The 23,992-nt window shown below is 41.3% G+C and overlaps 1 protein-coding gene across 2 annotated transcripts in view; it reads left to right on the forward strand.

Moving 5' to 3' along the window:
* The window catches only part of LOC122808816 (Y-box-binding protein 3-like), a 1,306,948-nt gene that overhangs the window by 79,142 nt on the left and 1,203,814 nt on the right, over window positions 1-23,992 (forward strand). For both annotated transcript variants that reach the window (XM_044079878.1, XM_044079879.1), the window contains exon 2: window positions 11,723-11,786. In XM_044079878.1, coding sequence (XP_043935813.1) covers window positions 11,723-11,786 — 64 coding nt within the window. The remainder of the gene's footprint in view (window positions 1-11,722; window positions 11,787-23,992) is intronic.

Below are 23,992 nucleotides of genomic sequence, written 5' to 3' on the forward strand. Positions count from 1 at the left end.
TTAATAGTTAAGATGTTATCCTTCCTGCAGGAGTTTATTCTGACACTACTGTAGTAGAAGGAAAAAGTACTGAAGTGGGAGTGTTTGTGGAAAATTACTTTTCTGCTTGATGTACAGGGAGTACATTTATTCCAACTAATCAGGGAATGCCAAGAAGCAGCCATGAGATTCATAATGCTGTACCAGCTGTCTTCAGAATATTCTTTTCCTGAAGGGGCAATCTTTTTTTTTTATGCACAAACATGGTAAGGAGGATATACAAGTTTGAACAACAAAGTGAGCTATGAAACACACTATCGTTTGTTCTGGTAATACCACAGAGACTGTGCCAGTGAAGCCGCTTCAGTGTTTCAACTGAATGTTAGAGAGCAGACTAGAAGAACCAATAGTACATTGGAAAAGAAATGGACTGGATTTGGGAGATGGAGATAAAACTGGAATAAAACCAGCAATGTGGCAATTGATGTGGGCTTGCAGAACATATTTATGAAACCTGATGGAACAAGCACCTGGAAATGTTGGCCTTAACTTGTAGGGGACTCGTATGTCTTAACCGTGTGTCTTAATGTTTGGAAGAACATTTAGGAGGGGAAGTTTAGCAGTAATATTTGTATAATGCATGATATAATGTGCATGCAATAAAGTAAATGGGTGCCCATGTTTTCATTTTCTTTCTCCAGTTTTAAGAAGTGTAGGCACTGCAACAGTCTGGTCAAAAGAGCATGATGCAAGAGAGATTTATGTGCATTCTCATTCTTGAATAGGAGAATGACTGGATTAAAGTTATTTGCTTTATTTACTAACAAGTTTTAAGAGAAAACAAAACATGGACTAGAATAAAGGTTTCCTTTAGCAAATGCTTGTAGAAGAAACTCTGTCCTTGGAGACATGAGAACCAGATACGTCTGGTAGAGAGTAATTGTTTTCTGAAAGAATTGGTGTTTTCCCAATCTGGGGGAGCAATAAAACTTCAATATTTGAAGATGTATATAGTTAGTATAAAGTTAAAAGGTTTTAGGGGTGTATTAGTCTTTGAGGGCTTTCAAGAAAACAGTTTTGTAAGATGTGAAATAGGCTTAAATGGATACAAGAAACTGTATAAAAGATCAGCCTGCCAGTAGTGTGTATGGATAGTTTTAAACTGTCCCACATAAAAGGTGAATAACTGACATGCTTTCTGCATTGTTTTTAAATGTTGCTAATCTCAGATGTATTCAGAAAAGTGAACTGTATTAAATTAGTGTATATAGCTATGCTACAGGACACAAATTTGGAGAGAGCTGAACATGTGAATTTAATGGAGGTTTTCAGGATGGTTATGCAGCAGCATACCTAGGACACAGTAAGAGTACTTGTATTGATTGCAAGTGGAACTTCAATAGTGGTAAGAGGGTAAAGATGATAACGGTAGATTTGTAGTACTAAGGGGCTACTGCAAAGGGAGGAGGATTACACTGTTATGTATTTATATTCCATCTAAAACCGCTATAATGGAGCTTTAGAAAATTCCAGAAATCTGCTTTCTGCAGGGGAGTATTGCTTATTTGTGTGTACTAGAATTTGATTTGCAGCTGTGATGTGCCTGGAGGAACAGTAGGGAAGTTATAATGGAGGGTTGATTTTGAAGAAAGTCATGAAAATGTTTGGCATGGAAGGTGTGAATTTAGTGGGAATTCGGAGTGAATTTACATGTTCCCAGAGATGCAAAAACTGGGCTTGGCTAGACAACTTGAATTTCGTAGGAACGTGTGCATTTAACTGAAAGTTTGACATGTATCCAATAACTATTTCAGATCATGTGCCAATAACTAAAAACAGTAATGAAACGAGACCTTGGTGGTTTTTTCAGCAGATGGGTGAGAGGAATTTAAGGAATGGGCAATGGAAATTCAGGCATTATTAGAAGATAATTTCTTAAAATATAGCTTGAGTGGGAGTTTAGAAATAGGGTGGAAATCTGGTTAAGAAGCAATGAGAATTTAGAGGGACTGAAATGTACAAGTGTTGCAGAATAGGGGGAATCTCCCAGAACAATAAGTGGAGCAGTTGCAGAAAAAGAATTACCCCAATGTGCAGGAGTATAAAAGATTGCTGTTAAGCATGTTTGGTTTTTTGTTTTTTTTTTTGTTTGTTTATTGAGGACTCCAGAACACAACTTTTAGCACAATGACTCTGGCAACAAAGAAGAAACGATTGTTGCTTAAGGACTCTAACATAGAGATCCTGTAGGGGTATTAGAAATATTTTGGACATTTTGTGAAAGTCTGTATAAAGCAGTGAAATATGGAAATGAAGAAAAGGTACAAATGAAAATGTTTACAGAATTAAATGTTAAGGTCAGAGGTAGATGAGGCTCAACAGGGTAGGTGGAGATGAAAATGGTGATGTCTAACCAATCTACAGAAAGTTCCCAGGAATAGATGGTATTCCTGTGGATGTTTGGAAGCTGGGGGTGGACGGGACTGAAAATCTTGAAGGTTTTAACAGTATTAAGTGGAGAATCGCCAACATCTTGGAAGAAAGTGGTGGTGGCTGTAATACCTAAAGAAGGTAAAGGCCCATTGCAATCCTAAACCATGAGTATAAGGTGTATAATGGCCAAAAGAATGGCAAAGGTGATATCAAAATTGATAAATATGGATTAGTGTGGTTTTCTGGAGGAGAATCATTTGACAATATCAACCTTCATCAGAGGGAAGCAGAATATAAAAAATACCATTGTTGGTGGGTCTTGATGCTGAGAAATTTGACAGAGCTGGGAGTTTGAGCAGGGGCGATGGAAGCATTTTAAATTCCCTGATAAAATTTCTAAGGTTGATTTTTAAGAGGTTGTGAGATAGGAGGCGAATGTTGAAGTGGGTTCCTCTGTGATTTCTGTTTGAATAGAGTAACCAGGCAGGGGTGTCCTCTTCCCCTTTATTTGCATTATATTTAGAACCACCGGGAAAGAAAATAATGGACTAGAAATTCAAGGATGTGGTAGTTAAGAAAAGCTGTCTCTATTTGCAGATATTTTATACCTATTTTTATACTGGATAAAGCCTGTAAAGGACATTTCTGTGTTGTGGAACATTTAGGCAGTTTCATATTTTTGGGATGCAACATTAATGAAGCTAGAACAAAGCAAGTTGCTGTAAACTGTACCCACACAGAATGGTTTATCAGTATTCATTTATGGGGACTTGAAATCAGCTCTGCATATTGTTTTTACTGTGGTTGTGTTGCTTCTAAACTGTTTGCACTTAAAGTTAGTTTTTGTTTAACTGTTAGGCTAACACACTCGTGTGCTAGCAGTTTTAAAGCATTTACTGTTGCTGTATCTTTTTCTTCTGTCTGAAAAAAAAAAACAAAAATATCTTTGTTTTCCCGCCTTACTGAACTAGAATAGTCCAGTCTTCAGATTTTGCTGATCTCTGGGCTTTGTCATTGTTCCTGTGCTATCCATATTTGGATAAGAGGAAGCTTCTTTGTTCACCAGTGGGAGTGGGGAGCACTGAGCAACCTATTTGTCCCTAGAGGAGTGGTTCCAGCCCAGCAACTTGTAGTTTATTGGCCATTTTGGGTCAATTCCTAGATCTTTTCAAACCCCTGCTATAAAGCCCGCTTTTGTGCAATTTTTAAACAATTTCTGGCTCCGCAAAGTCTGCTCTTCAATTTTTCCCTTAGAACTGCTCTACTTGCAATCTAAACGGTCTATTCTCTATCTAAAAAGCCCAGCACTTGCTCCTAAAGTATTTTTATACAGGTAAAGCACTCTTAAACAAAAAAAGTACTCCATTCACCCAAATCCCCTTGAGTACCCATTTCCCTATAGGCCCTTTCTGACTCTGTTACACAGCAACCCTTTACACTATTCTAGCATGTCGAAGGGTCAGTTGCTGGCGTCCTCCTGTTCAGCTGGTGAATCTGGGAATCTTGAGCAATGTTACAATTGCCTCATGTACACAGACAACCCTCTCCTCCTCCCAACAAATATATGAGATGCAACTATATAGCCAAACTGGAGGCTGAGCTCTCTCAACTCAGTACTGGCAAAACCAGTCAGGAGGAGAAGGTAACCACGCACACCACAAACCCAGTCTCACATAGACCTATCACAACTGCAAACCAAACACATAAACACAAAAACATACTCTGAGGCTGATTAAAAATCTACCAAAACAGAGGCCTCCAAAGCAGACACCCAAGCGACCACTACCTCAAGATGTAGCACATGCAACACACAGTTCACAAAGTCAGTGTGCTAAACAATCACAGCCCTTAAGGCCAAACAACATGCCAGATACACTTGTAATAGGTGACTCCATAGTCGGACACACTGACGTCCCGCTCACCAGACTGAACAAGGAAAAGGTGGCAGTAAGCTGCCTGTCGGGCGCTAGAATCCGCCACATAACACAAGCACTCGGGTCACTCCAAAGCAAGTACAAATATGACTCATTGTCCATGCCGGTGTGAATTACCTGAGACGTACCTCCCTGGACTACATTTAAAGAGACATAGAGGAGCTCTCTGATTATGTAGCCCAGGCCGGTATGACCCTGACCCTGAGCAGCATCTTACCCTTACCAAGAATGATGCCACAGTACAAAGACAAAATGATCAGCTTTAACAATTGGCTTAATTACTGGTGTCAGTGTAAGGGGATCCAATGTCTGTCTGCTTGGGATGACCTGCTTGACAAGCCACGCTGCTTCGCAAGGGATGGCTTGCACCCTGGGCTTCCGGATATTGGCCAAGGCTCTTGCCACCCCCATAATGCCTTTTTTAGACAAGGCTCAAAAGACAAACCCACCTCCCTAGAAAACACAAGTGAAAAAAAAACTAAGGGTAATGCTGCTCAATGCCAGAAGTCTAAACCTCAAGATGCACGCTCTCAAAGCCCTCCTCAGTATGGAGAACATCGATGTCTGTGCAGTGACTGAAACCTGGTTCAAGGCTCCTGAGGGCACCCCAGCATTACCAGGTTTTACCTCATGTCATGCTTTCCGGCCCCAAAACTTGGACCGAACCACAAAAGGAGGGGGAGTATCCATATTCATCAGATACCCACACCTCCAGGTTAGTGGCAATGCACGAAGCATCTGAGACCATCCAGGTGCAACTAACCATAGGCAAAACTGCCCTACAGTTTGTAGCATGCTACAGACCACCCTCTCAAACTCAGGAACCCCACTCAGCCTTCCTGAAGACACTGGACAGTATGAATGTCTCTCCAAATATCATCATATTGGGAGACTTTATTTATTTTATTTTTATTTTACATTTGTTAACCGGGCTAGTCTAACTGGGATATATTTCCATTTTCAGTAGAGGCCCGGGGAGAAAAGCTCCACACTAAATACAACAAAATAATAATATTACATGTTAATAAAAAGCTAATTGTTGACTAAAAAAATAAAAAACTTAGCAAACAGACAAGCCACACTAAACTATTATAAAAAAAAAGTCAGTTGTAGAGCATATTAATTAATAGATAAAGGGTGTAACATTAAAGTAGCAAGGAATGTAAAGAGAAATTTAGAGTAAGGGACAAAACAAAGAAAAGAGGGAGAAGACAGGAGTTAGAAGAGAGGAGAGGTGATAGAATAGTCAACAAGTGAGGGACAACAGAGAGGATTGTGGGAGGAGAGGGAAAAGAAAGAAAGTAGTAGATATGAGGATAGGAGTCCAAGGGCAGAGGCTAGTCTAGGTAGTAGCTTAAAAGATAGGTTAAAGATCAGAGTAGATGAGATAGGGTAGAGTGAAGAAAGTTAGTCAGGTGTACTACAAGAACAAAGCCAGTGTTCTTGGAAGTACAGTTTAATTTTATGTTTGAAGAGAGGCAAAGAAGTAATTAGTGTTATATCCTTAGGTAACAGATTCCATATCCTACCTACAGAATTTGTGAAAAGAGAGTTGCCAGCTGAGTTGTTGGACTTTATAGAACTGGCCCAGAGTTTACAGGAGGATCAGATTGTTGTAAGGGATTAATAGTTGAGAGAGTATAGAGTTGTTTCCAGGTTGATGCAGTATTTTGTGGGCAATAGCGAGTTGTGAGAATGTAAGGTAGTTTTGTAATTCCAGCCAGCCTAAGAGTCTCAAATTATGACAGTGATGGGTTCTGAAGGGGTTGCCTGTGCAATGTTATTATAGCAAATGGCTAGTTTGTTTAGGTTAGCTTTCTTAAGGTTGGTAAAGATTGGAGATGCATAAAATAAAGTGGATAAGAGATGGGAGTGGGCGATAGTAGCTCTAGTAGTTGGGGTTAGAAAGGTTTTAATACGGTATAAGGATCCTATTTTTCTGTTAACTGATTTGATGGTATTGTTGATGTGATTATCAAAAGTAAGATTATTATCGATGGTTATTCCTAGCAGTTTAGTTGTAGAGTCAGGGGTGATGACAGTGGCGTTAGACAAGATGGTGAAGTTTAATGGAGGTCCGAGAGGTTGGGGAGAAGAGAAGTTGTTTGTTTTTTTTTAGCATTAAGAAGAAGATACCGTCTAGTAAACCATGTTTCAACTGTGGTGAAAGTATTTTGAGTTAGAGAGATTAGATCTGAGGAGGAAGATGCTGAGCAAATAATGGTAGAATCGTCAGCGTATTGGATACAGGTTGCTTGAGAGATTACTGTGTGAAGGTCATTTTATATAGAGGGAGAAAAGAAGAGGACCAAGAATAGAGCCCTGAGGGACTCCGATGGAAATGGGCAACAGTGATGAGATCTCAACTGCCCAAACAGACTGGGAACATTACTCAAGCCCCAACACCCTAGCCCAAAGATTCCTAGAATTCATAAACTCAAATGCGATGGAACAACTAGTCACCACTCTCTCACAAGAGGAGATAATATACTAGACCTGATCATCACAAACATGGGGACAAAATGCTCCACACCGGAAGTATACCCCTCATTGGTGAGATCAGACCATAAATTAATCTCACTGGAAATCCACATCCCGCCCCCACCCCCTGCACAAAAGACCACAATGAAGAACTTCTCAAAAGCCGACTTTACACTTGAGTCTGACATGGTATCCTTCAAGGCCCCTGGGCCAATGGAAACCGCAACCCACATCACTGAATCCTTTATAAATGCCTTCTACGGGCACTTTCAAGAATGCATGGATCATGCAATCACTAATAAAACCAAGACCCATTCCCCCAAAGGCAGGCGCCCTGTCTGGTGGACCCCAGCCATTAACAAACTTTACAACAGGAGGAGGAAGCTACTACATGACAGAGCATACTACATGACAGAGCAAAATCCCCAAAAGGGAAGGCATCTCTGATCAGTATTAGCAAAAACTACGATCACTCATAAAATCATCCAAGGCCAACTTTGAGAGAAAAATCGCAGGGAAGACACAAGACAATCACAAGGCCTTTAGCTATGTTAGAAACCTGGGTGGAAACTCCCAGATATGTTCAGAGTTGGTCCAAAATAACACAAAATACACTGAACCCACAGACATTGCCAACATTCTGGCAGACAGGTTCAGTGCAAATTTCTCCACCCCCCCCCCCCAAAAGGAGAAATATCTATCCCAGCTAAGTGTAGCCTACCTAACATCTCAGATGCCCAGGTGAGAGCCGCCCTCGCCAAAGCTAAAAACACAGCATCAATGGGACCGGATGGTGTCCCGGGCTGCGTGTGTTGCATGAACTCCAAGAGGAACTAAACCCGCACATAAGGCTGCTGTTTAATCTTAGCCTTACTACAGGATACGTACCCAAAGAGTGGTGTACAGCAACAGTGGTCCCACTCCACAAAGGCGGTGCTCCTATGGACCCTATTACCGCCCCATAAGCTTGACTAGCCTGGTCTGCAAAGCTATGGAAAGGATCATCTTAAACTAAGACATTGGGGACCTACAGACATTGGATCCTACCCAGTTTGGCTTTGTCAAGGGCAGATCTTGCCTTTTGAACTTGGTTGACTTTTTTGAAACCGTCACTAAGGCCATTGAGGATAAGGCAGTTCACACAGCCTACCTTGACCTTGCAAAAGCCTTCGACACAATATCCCACTCGGGCATCATAGACACTCACCAGCTTAAATGTAAATCCATATATCACAAGATGGGTTGCAAACTGGCTCAAGGACAGAATCCACAAGGTCAGAATTGCTGGAGCAATGTCAGACTCTAAGCCAGTCACAAGCGGTGTCCCACAGGGCTCAGTCTTGGGACCCCTCTTGTTTGGCATTTATTTTTCCGAGGTGCAAGCAAACATAGGAGGATTGTGGCTGACAAAGTTTGCAGATAACTGCAAACTGGGCGCCATAATTGATACTCCAGTGGACACAAGCATCCTTCAGAGATGCCTCATAAAAACGGATAATTGGTGCCAGAGCCATGGCCTTAAACTGAACGCCAAAAAGTGTATAGTCATACCCTTTGGGAAAAACAAGGTAACCACAAATTACCACATAGGTGGTAATCCATTAAGTATGGAAGAGGTAATCAGGGACCCTAGGGACCCAAGTTGACAGTAACCTCTCATTTGACACTCACATTGCCAAGGTGGTTAGGAAGACCTTCTATATTGCCCACCTTATGAAGGGATTCCCATCTAGATCAAGAGAGGTCATTGTGCCCCTGTACTCTTATCAGGCCCATGATTGAGTACAATGCCCCATTTCGGATGTATCTTACCAGACACCTGCAGCAGTTGGAAAGACCCCAAAAGTTCCTCACCAAGAGGATAAAGGCCATCAAACCATGTGTCATATGCTGCCCGGCTGAAAAACTCCAGCGCTGTTCAGTTGCTTACCGCCTACTCAGAGGTGATCTATGCCTGACGTACAAGGCCATGTCCAATCCAGAATTAATGGACATGCTCCACCTCAGAAAATCCAAATCCATCAGCCACGAGAGCAAGAGATTTGAACCTCCACACAGAAATAGGACGTGCTGGAGGGACAGATTTATAACCCAGAGGCTCCCTACACTCGAACAGAATCCCAGTCCATGTTAGGCAGAGCCCCTCACTAACTCTCTTCAAGAGAAATCTCGAGTGGCTGGGAGATCGTAGGTTTACCCTGGGGGTCATCTCTGTGTCACTACTAGACAGAGGCACAGTAAACTAAACCCTAAATGGGTGTAGTATTCTCATCCCAAGGGGTGGCGAAAACCACACGCACTCTGGCTAGGCTTTTAAATGCCCTAGGGCAGATTGCCTAGTACGAACCTATGATAAAATGAAGTACTTGGAGTATGGATTAAAAACTATTCTGGTGGGCAGCTAAGGATATGTGGGAAGAGACTAAACAAAAAGGTAGTACAAAAAATGGGAATTTGGAAGCTGTTGTATGAATAGCAAGATACAAAGTTAAAATGTTGTTCCCTTCGGTTTTATACACAGGTCAGGCATATTTATCAACCAGCGAAATTGATAGCAAAGGTCTGAAGGGTTTTATCTGGGAGGGGAAGATATCAAGAATAAACTGATATGCTGATTCTTGTAGTAGAACAAGGCAGTACGTGCTCCCTTTATTTGAAGGGATATTTTAGTGCCATGTAGTTAAGACTCCTATATGTAACACACAGAAACCTGTAATTTCAAAGTGGAAAGGGAGGGTGATGAAACAAGGGTGGAAGCTTGAACAGTTTTTTTTATATGCAGATCCTTGAATAGCAATAACCATGGAGAATATAGTCAAAGTAGCAGAAAGTGTTTTAAGAACTAAGCCAACAGGGGAATGGAGAAAGGAGATTTTGACGATGGGGATGACTGCAGTTAGGGATGCAGACTGTAGGCAAGAGAAGGCTGGAATTTATTGTAGACCTGACAAAAGCCATGGTATTGGGAGCAGGTTAGAAGGAAAGGTAATACAATGGGAAGAGGCCAAAGGTTTATTTGGACTGCAGGCTAGAGATTGCCTTCCCTATCAAGAAGTGATATTGGTGTATAGGCAAGTAAAGAATAGGGGATCCTAAAGGAAAGATCAGCACAGGTAGAATCATGATCAGAACCTTCTGCTACAGGAATAATTGGAGCATAAAACATTGCATGATAAGAATCGGAGGTTGGAAAGGATTGGAATGTGATTGGATAAGAAATTCACAAACAGTGGAGGGGGAGATAGGTTTGTCATTGCAACAGTCTCAAAGATTTATACCCAAAGTAGATTCCAAATTTTTCTCTGGTAGGAAGCAGATATGGAGTCTTGATGGGAAAGAATTGGGAGCATTTTCTGTGATTGTAATTGGTTGGCAGACTAAAGATTCCCTGCAGGCTACTGTCTGATACTGGGTGAGGTGAGCAAGTATCAGTCTGAATTGCCTAGACATAGTAAAACCTTGCTGAGTATGTGGTGGCTGCCAAAAATTGTATTTACTAGAAAATGGAAATCTGTCTAAACCAACTGTATTAGAAGTAGTGAATACAGTAACCAACAGATAAACTAGAATTGGGATCTTTAGAAAAGGGTAGGATCAAATTGCTTAAAAATGAGTTGTGGGAATACACAGAGGAGGAACAAGGTTTAAAAAGCCAGGATTTGAATGGGCTATATAATTTTTGACTGACTAGATCACTTTAGCTGCAAACATGCATCAATCTATGCCCATATGGTTTGTCTTCATTTGTATAAATGCATGATTGTGTCATAGTGATTGAAGCTTCTTGGAGACCAGGAAGGCATTCACCATATGCTAAATCAGAGGTGTGGGCAGCTTGTCTGCCAGCTCCATGCAGAAATGAGGAGTGGTTCAGTGGCATCTGCCTATTGCACAATTTTGTAGAGGTTGTTGGAACACACTGTGGACAAATTCTGGGAAGGCTGAGATACCCCCACCCTATCTGGAACTGTTGACAGCACAAGCTGCCAGGATATTCTAAAGCTCCTTGCTAGCCCAGGCTGAAAAATTCTGTATTAGTCTCTGGGTAGATTGTGGGGTCTAGGAGCCATTCCAAAGTATTTGGAGTACTGAGATGGCTGTCAGGATAAGGGGATTAAAAAATGCAAAAAAGACTCTAGCTCTGTAAATTAAATCTTTGAAGGTTTGTAGGTTTTTTGAGCTTGCTGATTTGTCATTGCCCATCCTAGAGGCTGTGAGGTAGGTGTTGTGGGTGTACAGATGTGAGTGGAATATGGAGACGTCAAATGAACATTACAAAGATTTTGTACATTGGTAGATTTTAGTTATTCTAGTAGTGTAAAAGATGACTAAAATGTGTATATTTAATAAACCAGTATTCCCCAGGACTGGGAATTAAGTTCAGTCAAGCATCCCTTTTGTTAGAGTTCAAGCAAAAGGGCTGCCTGACTGATGTTGTGACTTTGAATTTAAGTGACCTATGAATGTAAATTTTAGATTAAATGTTTTTGTCTGAAGACCTTGAGAAATTATTTGGACAATGGATTGGACATAGTTTGGAATTGATCACTTTTAGTGGTTGCAACTCTTCCAACATTCTGTATGTGATCTGGAGAGTGAGTAGATAATGCAGGTGTACCTGCTCCTCACTTGGATCATAATTTGCATTCTAAAAATTGCTTATAAGGGAATTTAATATTTTCTTTCAAAGAAGTTTCACAATTTGACTTGCTGAGGTATTCCAATTTGTGTTTTTCATCACTGGGGGACTTGTACTGTGCAGTCTTGTGGTCTACAGCTTAGTTTACCAAGAATGGGATTGGGCGTGTGTATTACGTAATATTTAAAAAAAAAATGGGGATTATTTGCTGACAAATATAGATTGCAGCATAACAACCATTTTTGTTTTGTTTTAGCTACTAAAGTCCTGGGAACCGTGAAGTGGTTTAATGTCCGGAATGGCTATGGATTTATAAACCGGTAAGTCACTGCACGAATCCTATTGTGTGATAAGCTATCTTTTGTCAAGCGAGTCAAAGCAGGGACAGGGCTGTAAAATTATTGCTCCATATCAGTTTTACATTATCACTACTGGATGTATTCTGAAAGACTTGCCCTCAATGCAAGTTTCTATGGTGGATTGCTTCAGTAGGCCTTACTCCTGACTGAGTTGTGCTGTCAGGATCCTACCTTTCCTACTACTCTACTAGTATTTCTTTTAATGTAGGCAGGTGTATATTTTATCACTGCTATTTGGTGTCAATTCAGTCACCTTCTATAGAACAGTGGTCCTCACTGTTGTAGATTATCCTGAAGGATTTTGTAGACTTATTCTTGAATTCCCCAAGTCAATTTGTGTTTAAAAAACTAATACATATTCTCAAAGCATGGATTATTGGTATTGGTTGCGATTGTTATTGTTAGAAGCCAAGTCTGGTTTCAGAATCGTACTATGGTGGTGGTCTGAGTTCATACAGTTGGGTAATGTGTAGAGGTAATAGCTTTGACTAGGAATAAGGGCTTGCAGAGCTGTTTATAAATGTCCAGTATGCCACCCACGGTCATCACATGACTTGTGAAGATTCCACTAACTGATAGCTTGCTCCATTTCTCTAGCTGCTGTTTATACTAAGGAAATCATGTTTGTAATCATTGAATGCACTTTTAACAAGACAGAATTGCAAAAAAATAGAACTTGAAGACACAATGTACATGTACTGTATACAGACAGCAAATGAGTACACACCCAGTGTGCATATAGTGTATTCTGTAAATATGTATTTCACTGTAGACCAATAACTCAATTTTTTGTTAATGGTTTATTGAATGCTGTTATAAGAGGTCAGATTCTCGGCTGGATGTATGCAGTAAGTATTGAATGATGGAACATGAAATAGGCAAGTGGTAATGGGTTGGTTGTAGTGAAACTTGCATTTATAGTGTGAGCATTGGTAGTGTGCAAATCCATATAAATATTTGCAGGCTAGGGAAGATTAATTTTGTGTATGTATATTAGTACGTCTGAAGTGTATGCAAGTGTTTTTAGTCGTACTCTTGGGGAATGGATGTCATTTTGTATGTAGGGGTGGAGTAAAGGGGTAAGGTTAAGAATACATGAGTAAGGTGGTGCAGAGGGTAGCCTCCTGTACCACCTTATTCCCATCCTAATGTTTTCCTTTTTTGCTCACAAAAGGACTTTTCAATTGGTGTAGTTTGTAGTGTTGCATTTTAGGTAAGTGAGTTTTCAATGTTATGGCATTGCTCCCATGTATATTGATATTTGTGCACATTGACAGAGTGCAGTAGTGTGCATGTATGTATACAGTGCCCTGTAGTGACCACTGGAGGTATACAAAACAGCAGTCTTGAGGCATTGTGAAAGTAAGTTCCACATATTCCCTGATGGGAAGATCACTCCACCTTTTAGTGAAAAGTACAGCAGAAGTAGGAATAAGTCTGAAAGATTGAAGTCCCAAAGACCAGAGCTGGAGAGTCATTCAGGCTGCGACCTGTTTGAGACATGCTGCTTTGAAAGTGCAATGAGGTCTAGGACTTTAGTCTGGAGAGCTCCCTAGGGAGCTCAGAGCTGAGAGAATTGCTATATTAAGGCCATTGATGAACCATAGCTGAAGGAGTAGGTGGGATGATTAACAACTGTGGGTTACTAAAAGAGGAAACGTGGACATTCAGTGAAGAAAACTGATAGTAAGAAACTTGCTGGCTAAAAATGGGACTTGAAACTGGTGATTTAAAGCCCTTTAAGAGCTTGTTTGAGATGAGAAACTTTCTGTTCCATAATTTCAGTAAAGATTTTTTGAACTTTAAAGGTGGTGTGGTGGTTTAGTGTATGTTTAATAGGTTCTGCAAACTGTTGGAGTGGAGATTTGGCTATAATCCCCTAAAAAGTACTACACTGGTGGTGGTAGGAAAAGTTTGGTCAGACTTATTAAGCTGCAGTATTTTTGTTCCTGCATTGCTGCATGCGAAGTTACCACATCCAACTACAGAGCCAAAGAGAATTTTGTATGTTTTCTTACTGAATACAGTTATCTTTGGCGAAACTTAATTTCTGTTCTAAATACCCACAATAAGAAGGTATAGAAATGTCAGATTCACGGAGGATAAGTGAAGCTTGTCTGTATTGAAATGGAGGTGGGGAAGAAACCCTCCCAAATGACTAAATGATTCCTTAAGTGTTAAAGGCTTGTCTAGCAGTGGCCCTGAAGCAAATGGTAGACTAAGTGAAAAAAGTTAAATCAAGTTTTAAAATGTCATGAAAACGGTGACCGAATAATGGTAGTTGTATATAAAACTGCTGAAATGTTGCTTACAAAAGTAGTACAGAGGAAATTACTGAAAGATTGCTTATCAAGGATTCATAGTGACTACAGTAAACTTCTGAACGAAGTGGACAGGCAAAATGCAGTATGAAGCATGTGCTGAAGAATGCTGGTAGCTATATTAAAGAAGCTGGTAAGTATTGTGTTGAACCGTCAAACTGTAAAGAAGCTTATTGTATTTAAAATGTAGATATGAAACAGTGAATTGATTGGGTTCTTATATCTTCAAAGACGCAAACCTTTGAATGAATCTTGAGAACAAAAATTTTAAAAAGTGAAAGGGTGTATAAGCGAAATCGCTTACCCCAATAAAAACTCACTACAAATGTAAGTGGGGGGCTTTACCCCCCCCCCACACCACCCCTAACTAAATATACCAACTCCACGATCACACTACAGTGGGGAAAACTGCAGAGTAACAGAGGCGGCCAAGTGATTTCTTTCCCAGAGAAAGAAATCGCTCATATGCCCTTTCAGTGTTTTACATTTTCGTTCTTTTAAGTTGGACTTGTTCGAAAGTTTGTCTTCAAACATATAGGGAACCAATTGATTTGTTTCTTATTTGGTAATTTGGGTAATGCTCTGTAAATTGCATATAAGGAATTCTTACATGTCTGAGTATGGAAGTGTTCAGTTAAGTCAAACTCTTGGATTGTTAATTTTATGGCTGAAGTCTGCATACCATTGTATTTAACACTGGTCTGAATTGTACCTGGATGCAAGTCATTTTTGTATTTTGTTTAATGTTGCTTAAAGTAACTTGAATCTGTCAACAGTCGTGTAACTTTATCCCATCAATGTGTATATAATATGGAGAGCTTTTCTCCTTGGGCCTCCACTGAAAATGGGCACTCCTAGGCCCAGTGGACTATCTTGGAAAACAAATGCAAATTAATGTAGGCCGAGGAATATGATGTTTCACTGGCTTACTAAGAATGTCCATTCTGAGTTGTCATAGAAAATTGCCTAATCTGTATGTTTTGAAGTGTAAACAGTGGGTGATATGCCAAGCTAGAAGTTCAGTAGTCGGGTGTTTCTGAAACAGTTAAACATGAATGTGTGCCTTCAACAATGAAAGACAAAATGGTTGTTGCGTAAAAGGGGTAATAGCTTTATAGTATGCTAAGTGGAGTATTGACAAATTGCTGAACCCAACTAAGTTTGGCATGTTGCAACTGTTTATATGAACCAGTTTTTGCACTTGCGTTTTCTCAACATACCAGCATTGGTGTCTTGTAGCTTTCTAATGATTTACAGTCCGTGATATAATGTGCAACCTTGGATGTCAGTCTGACTAATAGCGGTCTGTGGCAATTTGTGTACATTATTGAACTGTAATAAATGCCATTGTAACAGTAGTAAGAAATCTGTGGCAAAGTGTACAAGATGCCTATGTAAAAGGAAGTTTCTCTTGAGTAATGAATTAGTATTACGGGACTAGTATACCCACAGGAATCTTTTCACTAAACCTGTACAGTGACTTGCTTTGGTAACAAGAGGTCTTAAGACATTCAAAGGATAAATTGGAAAAGTTCATAGTTGGCTTTAAATATGGGACTATTTCTTATCAAAACTCTGGTGGCAAGTTGATAAAAGGCTGTATGAGGTCCCAATTTTAAAAGTAAACCTGACGTGGAAAATGAGGTTCATTGCTGTCTATTGCAAGGAAAGAATTGTGTGCAAATCTGGAGCAGCTATTGTGACGTCTGCGTTGGAAAAATGACAGGCAAAGGGGGTAATGAGCGGAACTGCGCCTGTTCTGCTATCATACAAGGTGTGAACAAATGAGCTTTGCTAATGGGTCCACAAAAGAAATTGGTGTTTGCCACATGACTGTAATTTAAAATGGTCCTTTGGTGCAGCAAAATAAAAATGGTTTGCATTAGACCATCTGTGATGGCAGGAGGGAATAGGTGTTTCGAAATCTAGTGTTTGGAGTGATGCAAAAAAAAAACTAATGGCTGTGGTTCTAAGAGTAGGAATAGATGCTGAAGAGCAGAACATTTCCGTTAGAATAGATAACCGAAAACCAGAAGGAAAATCCTGTGCTACAGAAGGCTACTAAACATCAAGGAAACCTATTTGCAGTTACAAATTTTGTATCAAGGCATTAAGTATGCATGCAGGAGTGCTAGGGAATGCTGTCTAAGCAGTGATAACTAGAACAGTGAAACAGATGGTTGCCAGTGAAAAATTGTTTACAAGCCAATTTGCTGATATTGGCCAGCAAAAGAAACTACAGAATTAAACAACCATTTGCCTTTTCCAAAAGGCTTCTTTCAGCTTTCTTTAAAAGAAATAGTGGACATAAAAGTAAACCTGAATGAGTCAAGTGATATCTCTAACAAGAAATAAAACAAGTGACCTGGTGGACGAATGACAATTCAGTTTTGGACTGAAGCCATCATTCAGTTTACAGAATGAAAAAACTGATCATCGTGTTTCACTGTTGCAGTCATGACTGTAGGGTTCTCCCCTGCCGGCAGGCAGTCCTCGGTCATCCAGAATCCCAAAATCTGGGTCCGGCGTCGGCTGCTCAGCCATACTCCCTGACGTCAGAGCGCCAGGAGTACAAAGCTGGCAGCAGACACCATGTTCTCCAGTCTTTCTTGCCATGCGGTGATAGCAGTTCGGAAGTGCCGGCCGGCTGACTCCTGACCATTTTTTCTAAACTTACTTCAGTCCGAAGACTTTCTTCTCCTACTCAAAGCTAAGTACCCCGTTGGGGAAAATTTTTTTCTTGCTCCAGTCCGATGTCAGAAAGTTAATTATTTCATGTGGGAAGCAAATACCTCAAGGATTTTCATTCTTAGTGTATTCCTTGCTTAGGCCCTGACCACGACGTAGCTAGTTGTCGGTTTTGTGCTAGATTTAATCAACGTGCAATTAAACGATACGATTTTGCATTTCATTACTTTGGTAGGCGTTTTAATTGCAAAATGTCGTCTGACACGCTTCTGGCTACCTGAGTTCACAAACGACGCAAGGATAGACAGGCCTCCGAGGTCCGAATCAGACGATATTGTACAAGCAGAGCCAGCTTCAGGTTCGGCCGTCGTCAGTGAGGCATTTTTGCAGCCCCTGTCATTGGCCATTTTGGAATTGATGGCCGAAACAAACTCCCACGAGGAGCCAACTAGGCCTTTGAATATTTCAGTTGCAGGACCTTTGGACAATGCTCCTTCGGATGGGTCCGGAGCTGCTGTGCAGGTACCGGCTTCCGAAGGGGTTTTCAGGCCTACTCGGCTTCTAATAAAGGCAAAGACTCCTTCCAAATCAAAGACTACAGCCCAGGCCTCTTCTGATCCGGGACCAAAGTCTCAAACAGTTAAGATGGCGGAGGACTTACTATGATTAGGGGTTCACATCCCCCTCCAGATAAGTCCAAGGCAGGAATTGTATTATGACTCCTCTGATCAGGCTTCTGTTTCTACAGTTTCGTCTTCTGATCAGGATTATTCTTTCCCTCCTTATGAGGATTCTGATGCTGAGGAATCCATTCCTTCTCCCCCTGAGGATTTTTCTTTTGGGGAAACTTTACATGAAATGAGGTAACATTTTCACTGGGAAGGACAGGAGTACTCGGAATCTAAGAAAAGACTTGGGGATTTTCTTCCCCAACATAGTCCCCTGGCTATCCCTCCTATTTTGGATATTGTGGATGATGCTTTTTCAGAGTAACTTAACTCCTGACTCTTTTCTTCCTGCTCCTGTTAAGCCAGACTGGTATTATAGGGTTCCTGATTCCCACTAGTTTTTGTACACTAATCCTACTGCTGATCCTGAAACCATTTCTCGGGGCCCTAAGGGGGTTAAGGCCGCTACTGCTTAAAAACCCCATTCCCACTGAAGGATTCCAGATCTTTAGAAAGATGTGGCAAAAAGTGTACACTTCTGCAACTTTATCTATTAGGGCTTAAAACTGTCAATTTCATATGCTGAAATACCAGCAATTTCTTCTGTCTGTTTTGAAACAAAAGCTAACTTCCATTTTCGCTTGTGCAGATAAGGAATTACATGACTTAATGCATGCCACTGAACAAGTTGGGATGCATGGTTTACACTGTGGTTTTGATTCCTTGGAGGCTTCTTGTAGGGCTGCTGCCTCTGGCATAGTCATTAGAAGGCATGCTTGGTTAAAGGAACAAAACTTGCCAGATCAAGTAAAAGTTAAGTTATTGGATGCTCCTGTTCAGCATAATGTTTTGTTTGGATCTAAGGCTGAAGAGGTGATAAAGAAGATGGAGAACAAGGCAAAATCCATGCGAACGGTTAAGGATTTCTTACAAGTACAGCCACCCAGATTTAGTAGGAATTGGCCTACTAAAAATTGGTCCTTTCCCAATTCAGACATGCCTCAGAGGGGTAGATACAGACGCTCCCAAGGAAGGCGCCAAATGCAAGCCTCTTATAGACCAAGACAGTGGACTGCTTCCACCCCTAGGGGAGGAGAGGACAGGTCGCAAGCTCATAGAAAACGGGCTCAATGACTCTCTGTTGGGCTGCAGGAACTTCTTGCATGGAAGTCCCTGTCGGAGGAAAACTTTCTCTCACCTAAATTGGACTTGTATAACCCAAGACAAGTGGGTTCTGGATGTGGTTTCAAGAGGTTACAAATTCCATTTTCATACCCTACCAAGACCAAGCGGATGGCCGGATCTACAAAACATCAATGGTTAGAGGCCTCAGGTGGAAGCCCTCTTGGCTATCCACTTTCAGAAATGGGGCAAGGTTTTTACTCAAGGCTCTTTCTAGTTCCCAGAAAGCAAAATTCATGGAGACCCATTCTGGATCTGTCGGTCTTGAACACTTTTCTCAAGATACCAAAATTCAAGATGCTTACTCTACAGCAGCTACTTCCAATGCTGACCAAAAATGCATGGATGGTAACTGGATTTAAAGGAGGCTTATTTACACATTCCCATCAGGCAGGAGTGCAGAAAATACCTCCGGTTCAAGGCCGGATTGAGGCACTTTCAATTCTCTGCGCTGCCCTTTGGATTGTCTACTGCACCCAGGGTCTTCACCAAATGCCTGGCTCCAGTAGTAGCTTATTGCAGACTCAAGGGAATTCAAATTTACCCTTATCTGGACGACTGTCTTATTCAGGCAGACGGCAAGGATGTCTTACTCCAGCAACTAGAATTTGTTCAGAAACTTCTCAAGTTCCTGGGATTCACTGTAAACAGTCAAATTTGACACCCTCACAACAGAACTTTTCTGGGTGCTCTTCTAAACGCAACAACCCAGATGGCATTTCTGACATACGAAAAACAATTACAGCTGGCTTCAACTTTCAAAACCTTGGCATAATTAACTCTATCTGCAAGGAAATTCCTGCAGGCTTTGGGTTACATGGCCTCCTGCATCCTTCTCGTACCATATGCAAGACTACATATGAGGAAAATACAGTGGTACCTAAAGTGTATGGTCTCAGCATTGCCACAGTTTAGACATACAGATCACCGTCCTGCCTTGTCTTCAAAAGGAATTCCTTTGGTGGTCCAAGGCATGTACTCAAAACAAAGGGAAAGCCTTCAGTCTGCCTCCAGCCAGTCAGATACTAACCACGGATGCCTCAGATTATGCATGGGTAGCTCATTTGCAGGGCAACTGTCTGCAGGGCCTTTGGAAAAGATCAGAAGCACCTGCATATCAATTTAAAGGAAATGTTAGCCGTTCAGAACGCTCTATTGGCCTTCAGGAATCTTCTACAACCAGGACAACTACTGATACGGACAGACAACACCACAGTTATGTGGTACATAAACAAGGGGGATCACATTCCTATCCCCTTTGCAGACTAGCCATGAATCTATGGAACACTGCTCTAACTTGCAAACTGGACCTTCAAGCTCTGCTTCTACCAGGGAAGCAAAACATCCTGGCAGACAGTCTGAGCAGAAACCTGTCAGACCCACACGAATGGATGCTGGACACCGAAATATTCAAGATGATTACAGCAGTCTGGGGATGTCCTCACATAGACCTCTTTGCATCCCACCTCCATCAACTACAGATTTTTTGCACAAGGACATTCCACGAACTAGCTTGGAAAGTGGATGCACCATCGTTCAGCTGGAGAAACCTCTCTGGGTATGCCTTCCTGCCTCTACCTCTTCTTCCACAGGTGTTATTAAAGATAAAACAGGACAAGCCCAAGATGATTTTGCTGGCCCCAAATTGGCCTCGACAGTTTTGGTACCCAACTCTGAAGAACCTTTCTCTGGAGCCCCCTTGGGTTTTACCTCAGACTCCGAACCTTCTGTCCCAACACCAGGGTCAAGTTCTGCACTCCCATGTCAAAACTCTCAGCCTGGCGGCCTGGTTAATCCAGGGTCTATGATTCTCTCCTACCAAAGCAGGTTATGGATGTCATTTTAGAAGCCAGACGTCCTAGCACTAGAAAATCTTATGCAGGAAAATGGAAAAGGTTTTGCACCTGGATGCAGGCTCTGGATTCGGATCATCTTATTCCTAACATTCCTCTGATTTTACTTTACCTGACGGACCTCTTACATAGGGTCTCTCTTTTTCTTCCATAAAGATGCAGGCCTCTGCTATTTCTGCTCATTATAATATACAGACCCTATCTTTTCCCACCAGCTCATGAGAGTTTCTCAGAGGAGCTAAGAACTTAAGGCCCCCTAGATCTCCACCTATTCCTGCCTGGGATCTCAACTGTTGGAAAAACTCACCTTGCCTCCTTTTGAGTCTGCTGCCACATCTGACAAAGTTTTTATCTTGGAAGACAGCCATCCTGTTCTCTGACCTCTGCCAGGAGAGTTTCGGAGTTGCAAGCTCTCATGGCTGTGGAACCTTATATTTTCACCAAGACAGGGTGTCTTTAAGGACTAATCCTACTTTCATGCCTAAGGTGGTTTCCAAAGTGGCTTTAAATCAAACTATTCACTTGCCAACTTTTTTCCCCAGTCCTCAAAATAGGGGGGAAAGGATTTTGCATTCCTTGGATGTACACAGACAACTACGTTTTTACCTGGACAGAACCAAGGACATCAGGAAATCAGAGCAATTGTTTGTTTCTTATGCTTCAAGTTCCCAAGGTAAAGTCATTTCAAAACAGACCATTTCAAAATGGATTGCTCATGGAATCAGATTTTGTTCACACCATGGAAAGTAAATCCCAGGGGAGTTTAAGGACTCTCTCTACCGGAGCTGCTGCCACTTCAGCTGCCTTCCTCAGGGGAGTTCCTACCAAAGACATTTTGGAAGCTGCAACTTGGAGTTCAGTGCATACTTTTTCTAAGCACTACAATCTACCTCTCTATTATAAGTCTAGGGCAGGCTTTGCTTCTGCAGTCTTGCAGGGCCTTTTAGCCACCCCTTCTACTTTGACCACCCCCCTTTTATTCTGCTTTGGGATTCACTCCTACAGTCATGACTGCAACAGTGAAACATAATGAACATAGTACAGTTGTGTACACTTACCATAAATGTAGATGTTAAGAGTCTTCACTGTTGCAGTCTGGGTTATCCTCCCTCCTGTCCCCTCTTATTTTTTCTTGTGTGGTTCCCTTCACTCTTCTTTTGAGGTGCATTTGCAAAGGGTATGGGATTTTACTCATTTTGGAACACCTGACATCTGGGGCAAGAAAAACTAGAGAACATGGCGTCTGCTGCCAGCTTTGTACTCCTGGCGCTCTGACATCAGGTAGCATGGCTGAGCAGCCGACGCCGGACTCAGACTTTGGGATTCTGGCAGAGGACTGCCTGCCGGCAGGGGAGAACCCTACAGTCATGACTGCAACAGTGAAGACGCTCTAACATCTACATTTATGGTAAGTGTACACAACTGTACTTTGTGGAATTTACAAAATATTAACAGCCTTCTGCTTTGCCTAAAAGCAAATTAAGAACATGCAAGCAGGAAATGTTAATGAAGAAACTACTCCAAAAGATTGATTGCAGTCAATGTTGCATGTTGTGCTAATAACAAAGGGGTCAGTATTATACAATAAAAAAATCTAAGTTTAAAGTATTGGAACTGATCAGGAGGAGCTCCAAGGTCACATGCAAAGAAAAATGCAGTAATGGAGAGTTAAGGTCATTTAATTGAAATGTCCAGAAGTTGGAACAAGACTTTATTCTTTTGGCATTTTTATTATGCTACAAAAACTGAAGTTCCATCGCAAACTGTACAAATGGTAGGATTCTGTTATTGAGCTAATGTGGAAATCTAGAAGCTGAAAATAAAGTACAAAGCAAACCGTGGAAGACTGCTGTAAATTGCTACAGTGTCTCAACTATTGCTTATTATGCAACACTGAGATACTGCTATAATGAACCTGTAAGAGAAATTTCCTCAAGTAAGGCACTCACACTAATTTTCAGAGACACTAGGATCTACGGTGTAGAGAACAGCCGAACATCAGGTCCTAGATACCTAATGAACAGAGCTGCAGAGGCCCAAGTTAGCATGACTGATAGGCCCATGGGACAAACAAAGTTGCAAAGACAAGCCTTCATCCAGCTAGGAATGTTATCTGATGTACTTGGTGTATGGTACAGTCTTTAACCAACAGACTCGCTACTTATACTGATATATTGGCACAGAACATGTGACGAAACAAAATTGACAGTACAGTAATATATTGAGGAGTTTCATTATTGCATATGTACTTGCTTACTTCACATTAGGTTAACAAAAGCAATACCAGTGTTCTAACCATACCAACAAGCATTGACTGAAGTAGTGGCTCTGAGATGCCTGTAGAAAAAACTGTGGCATATGAAACTTGAGATTCTGTGCATAGTCCTAGTTTGGTTGTTGCCAAATATTGTATCAATAGGCACAAAAATGTCTGCCGTTGAAGTCATGGGCTAGTTAATGTTGAATCTGGTGTGGTGATGTGCTTTATTGTATGACTGATCCTCTGCACTCTTGGCATTGTGAAAATAAGACCCACACTTCTCCCAAATTAGCTACCCTTGCTTCTGGCACACCCCTTTTCACTAAAGACAGAAAATGGGCAATGTCAGACTAGCCTGGGCCAGAGCAAGAGGCTCTGGCATGTTAATAAATACATTTGTAATTTACTAAGCAGTCTTCAGAATTTCAAGCTTCATCAAAATCCCATATTTAGATGCCTTCCTTTGGCAGGCAAGAGAAAAATTGATTAATTGTTGGGCTGCTCATGCAGTTATCTGTCTAGGTTTACCTTGATGGCAAGGGTGCTACTGTGACATGTAGTGGAAATTTGAGATGAGAGCTATACTGAGTTATGAATCCATCTAAACAGCATCTCATTTGTTGAAGGTTTAGCTCCTTTAACTGGGTATTTGGGGGAATCCTTTCATATGTGGTGTCAGTCGATAAGCAGTTAGTGCCTAGTTCCCTTACAACAGTCTGATTTGGAGGGGTGTCTCACCTATATGCAAATTTTTTTCATTTTACCATAATGAACTATACACTTTTTTTCAGAATTTGAGACAATTGCCATACAGCAGCTAACATGGTCCAAACCATGCTGGAGCAGTTGGCAGAAAATATCACCCAAGTTGCAGTCTTCTGCAAACTTGGATAACCGTACGCAGAGTGGTGGCTTGAAGGTCTGGAAAAAATAGTTCCAACTGGGATGGGGCCTGAAGTGTCATAGAAGGCCCAACACTGATACCTATGGTACACAAATGGTAACACTTGCTTTTAAAAGTGGCACCTGTGACTCAACCTCAGTGGTGTTGGCAGAGCACTAATTGGCTGTAAACTGCTAAACCAAAGGATTTATATTTGGATTTTCAAGTCTGTCAAAGATGCCAGCATGGAAAATGGTGTCAAAGGCCTTGGCCAAGTCCAGGTGTTGTATGCATATGCACTGTGCAACTGCC

The sequence above is a fragment of the Protopterus annectens genome, chromosome 8.part0 (assembly GCF_019279795.1).
Source record: "Protopterus annectens isolate FY-2018-M chromosome 8.part0, PAN1.0, whole genome shotgun sequence".
In the NCBI taxonomy this organism is placed as follows: Eukaryota; Metazoa; Chordata; order Ceratodontiformes; family Protopteridae; genus Protopterus; species Protopterus annectens.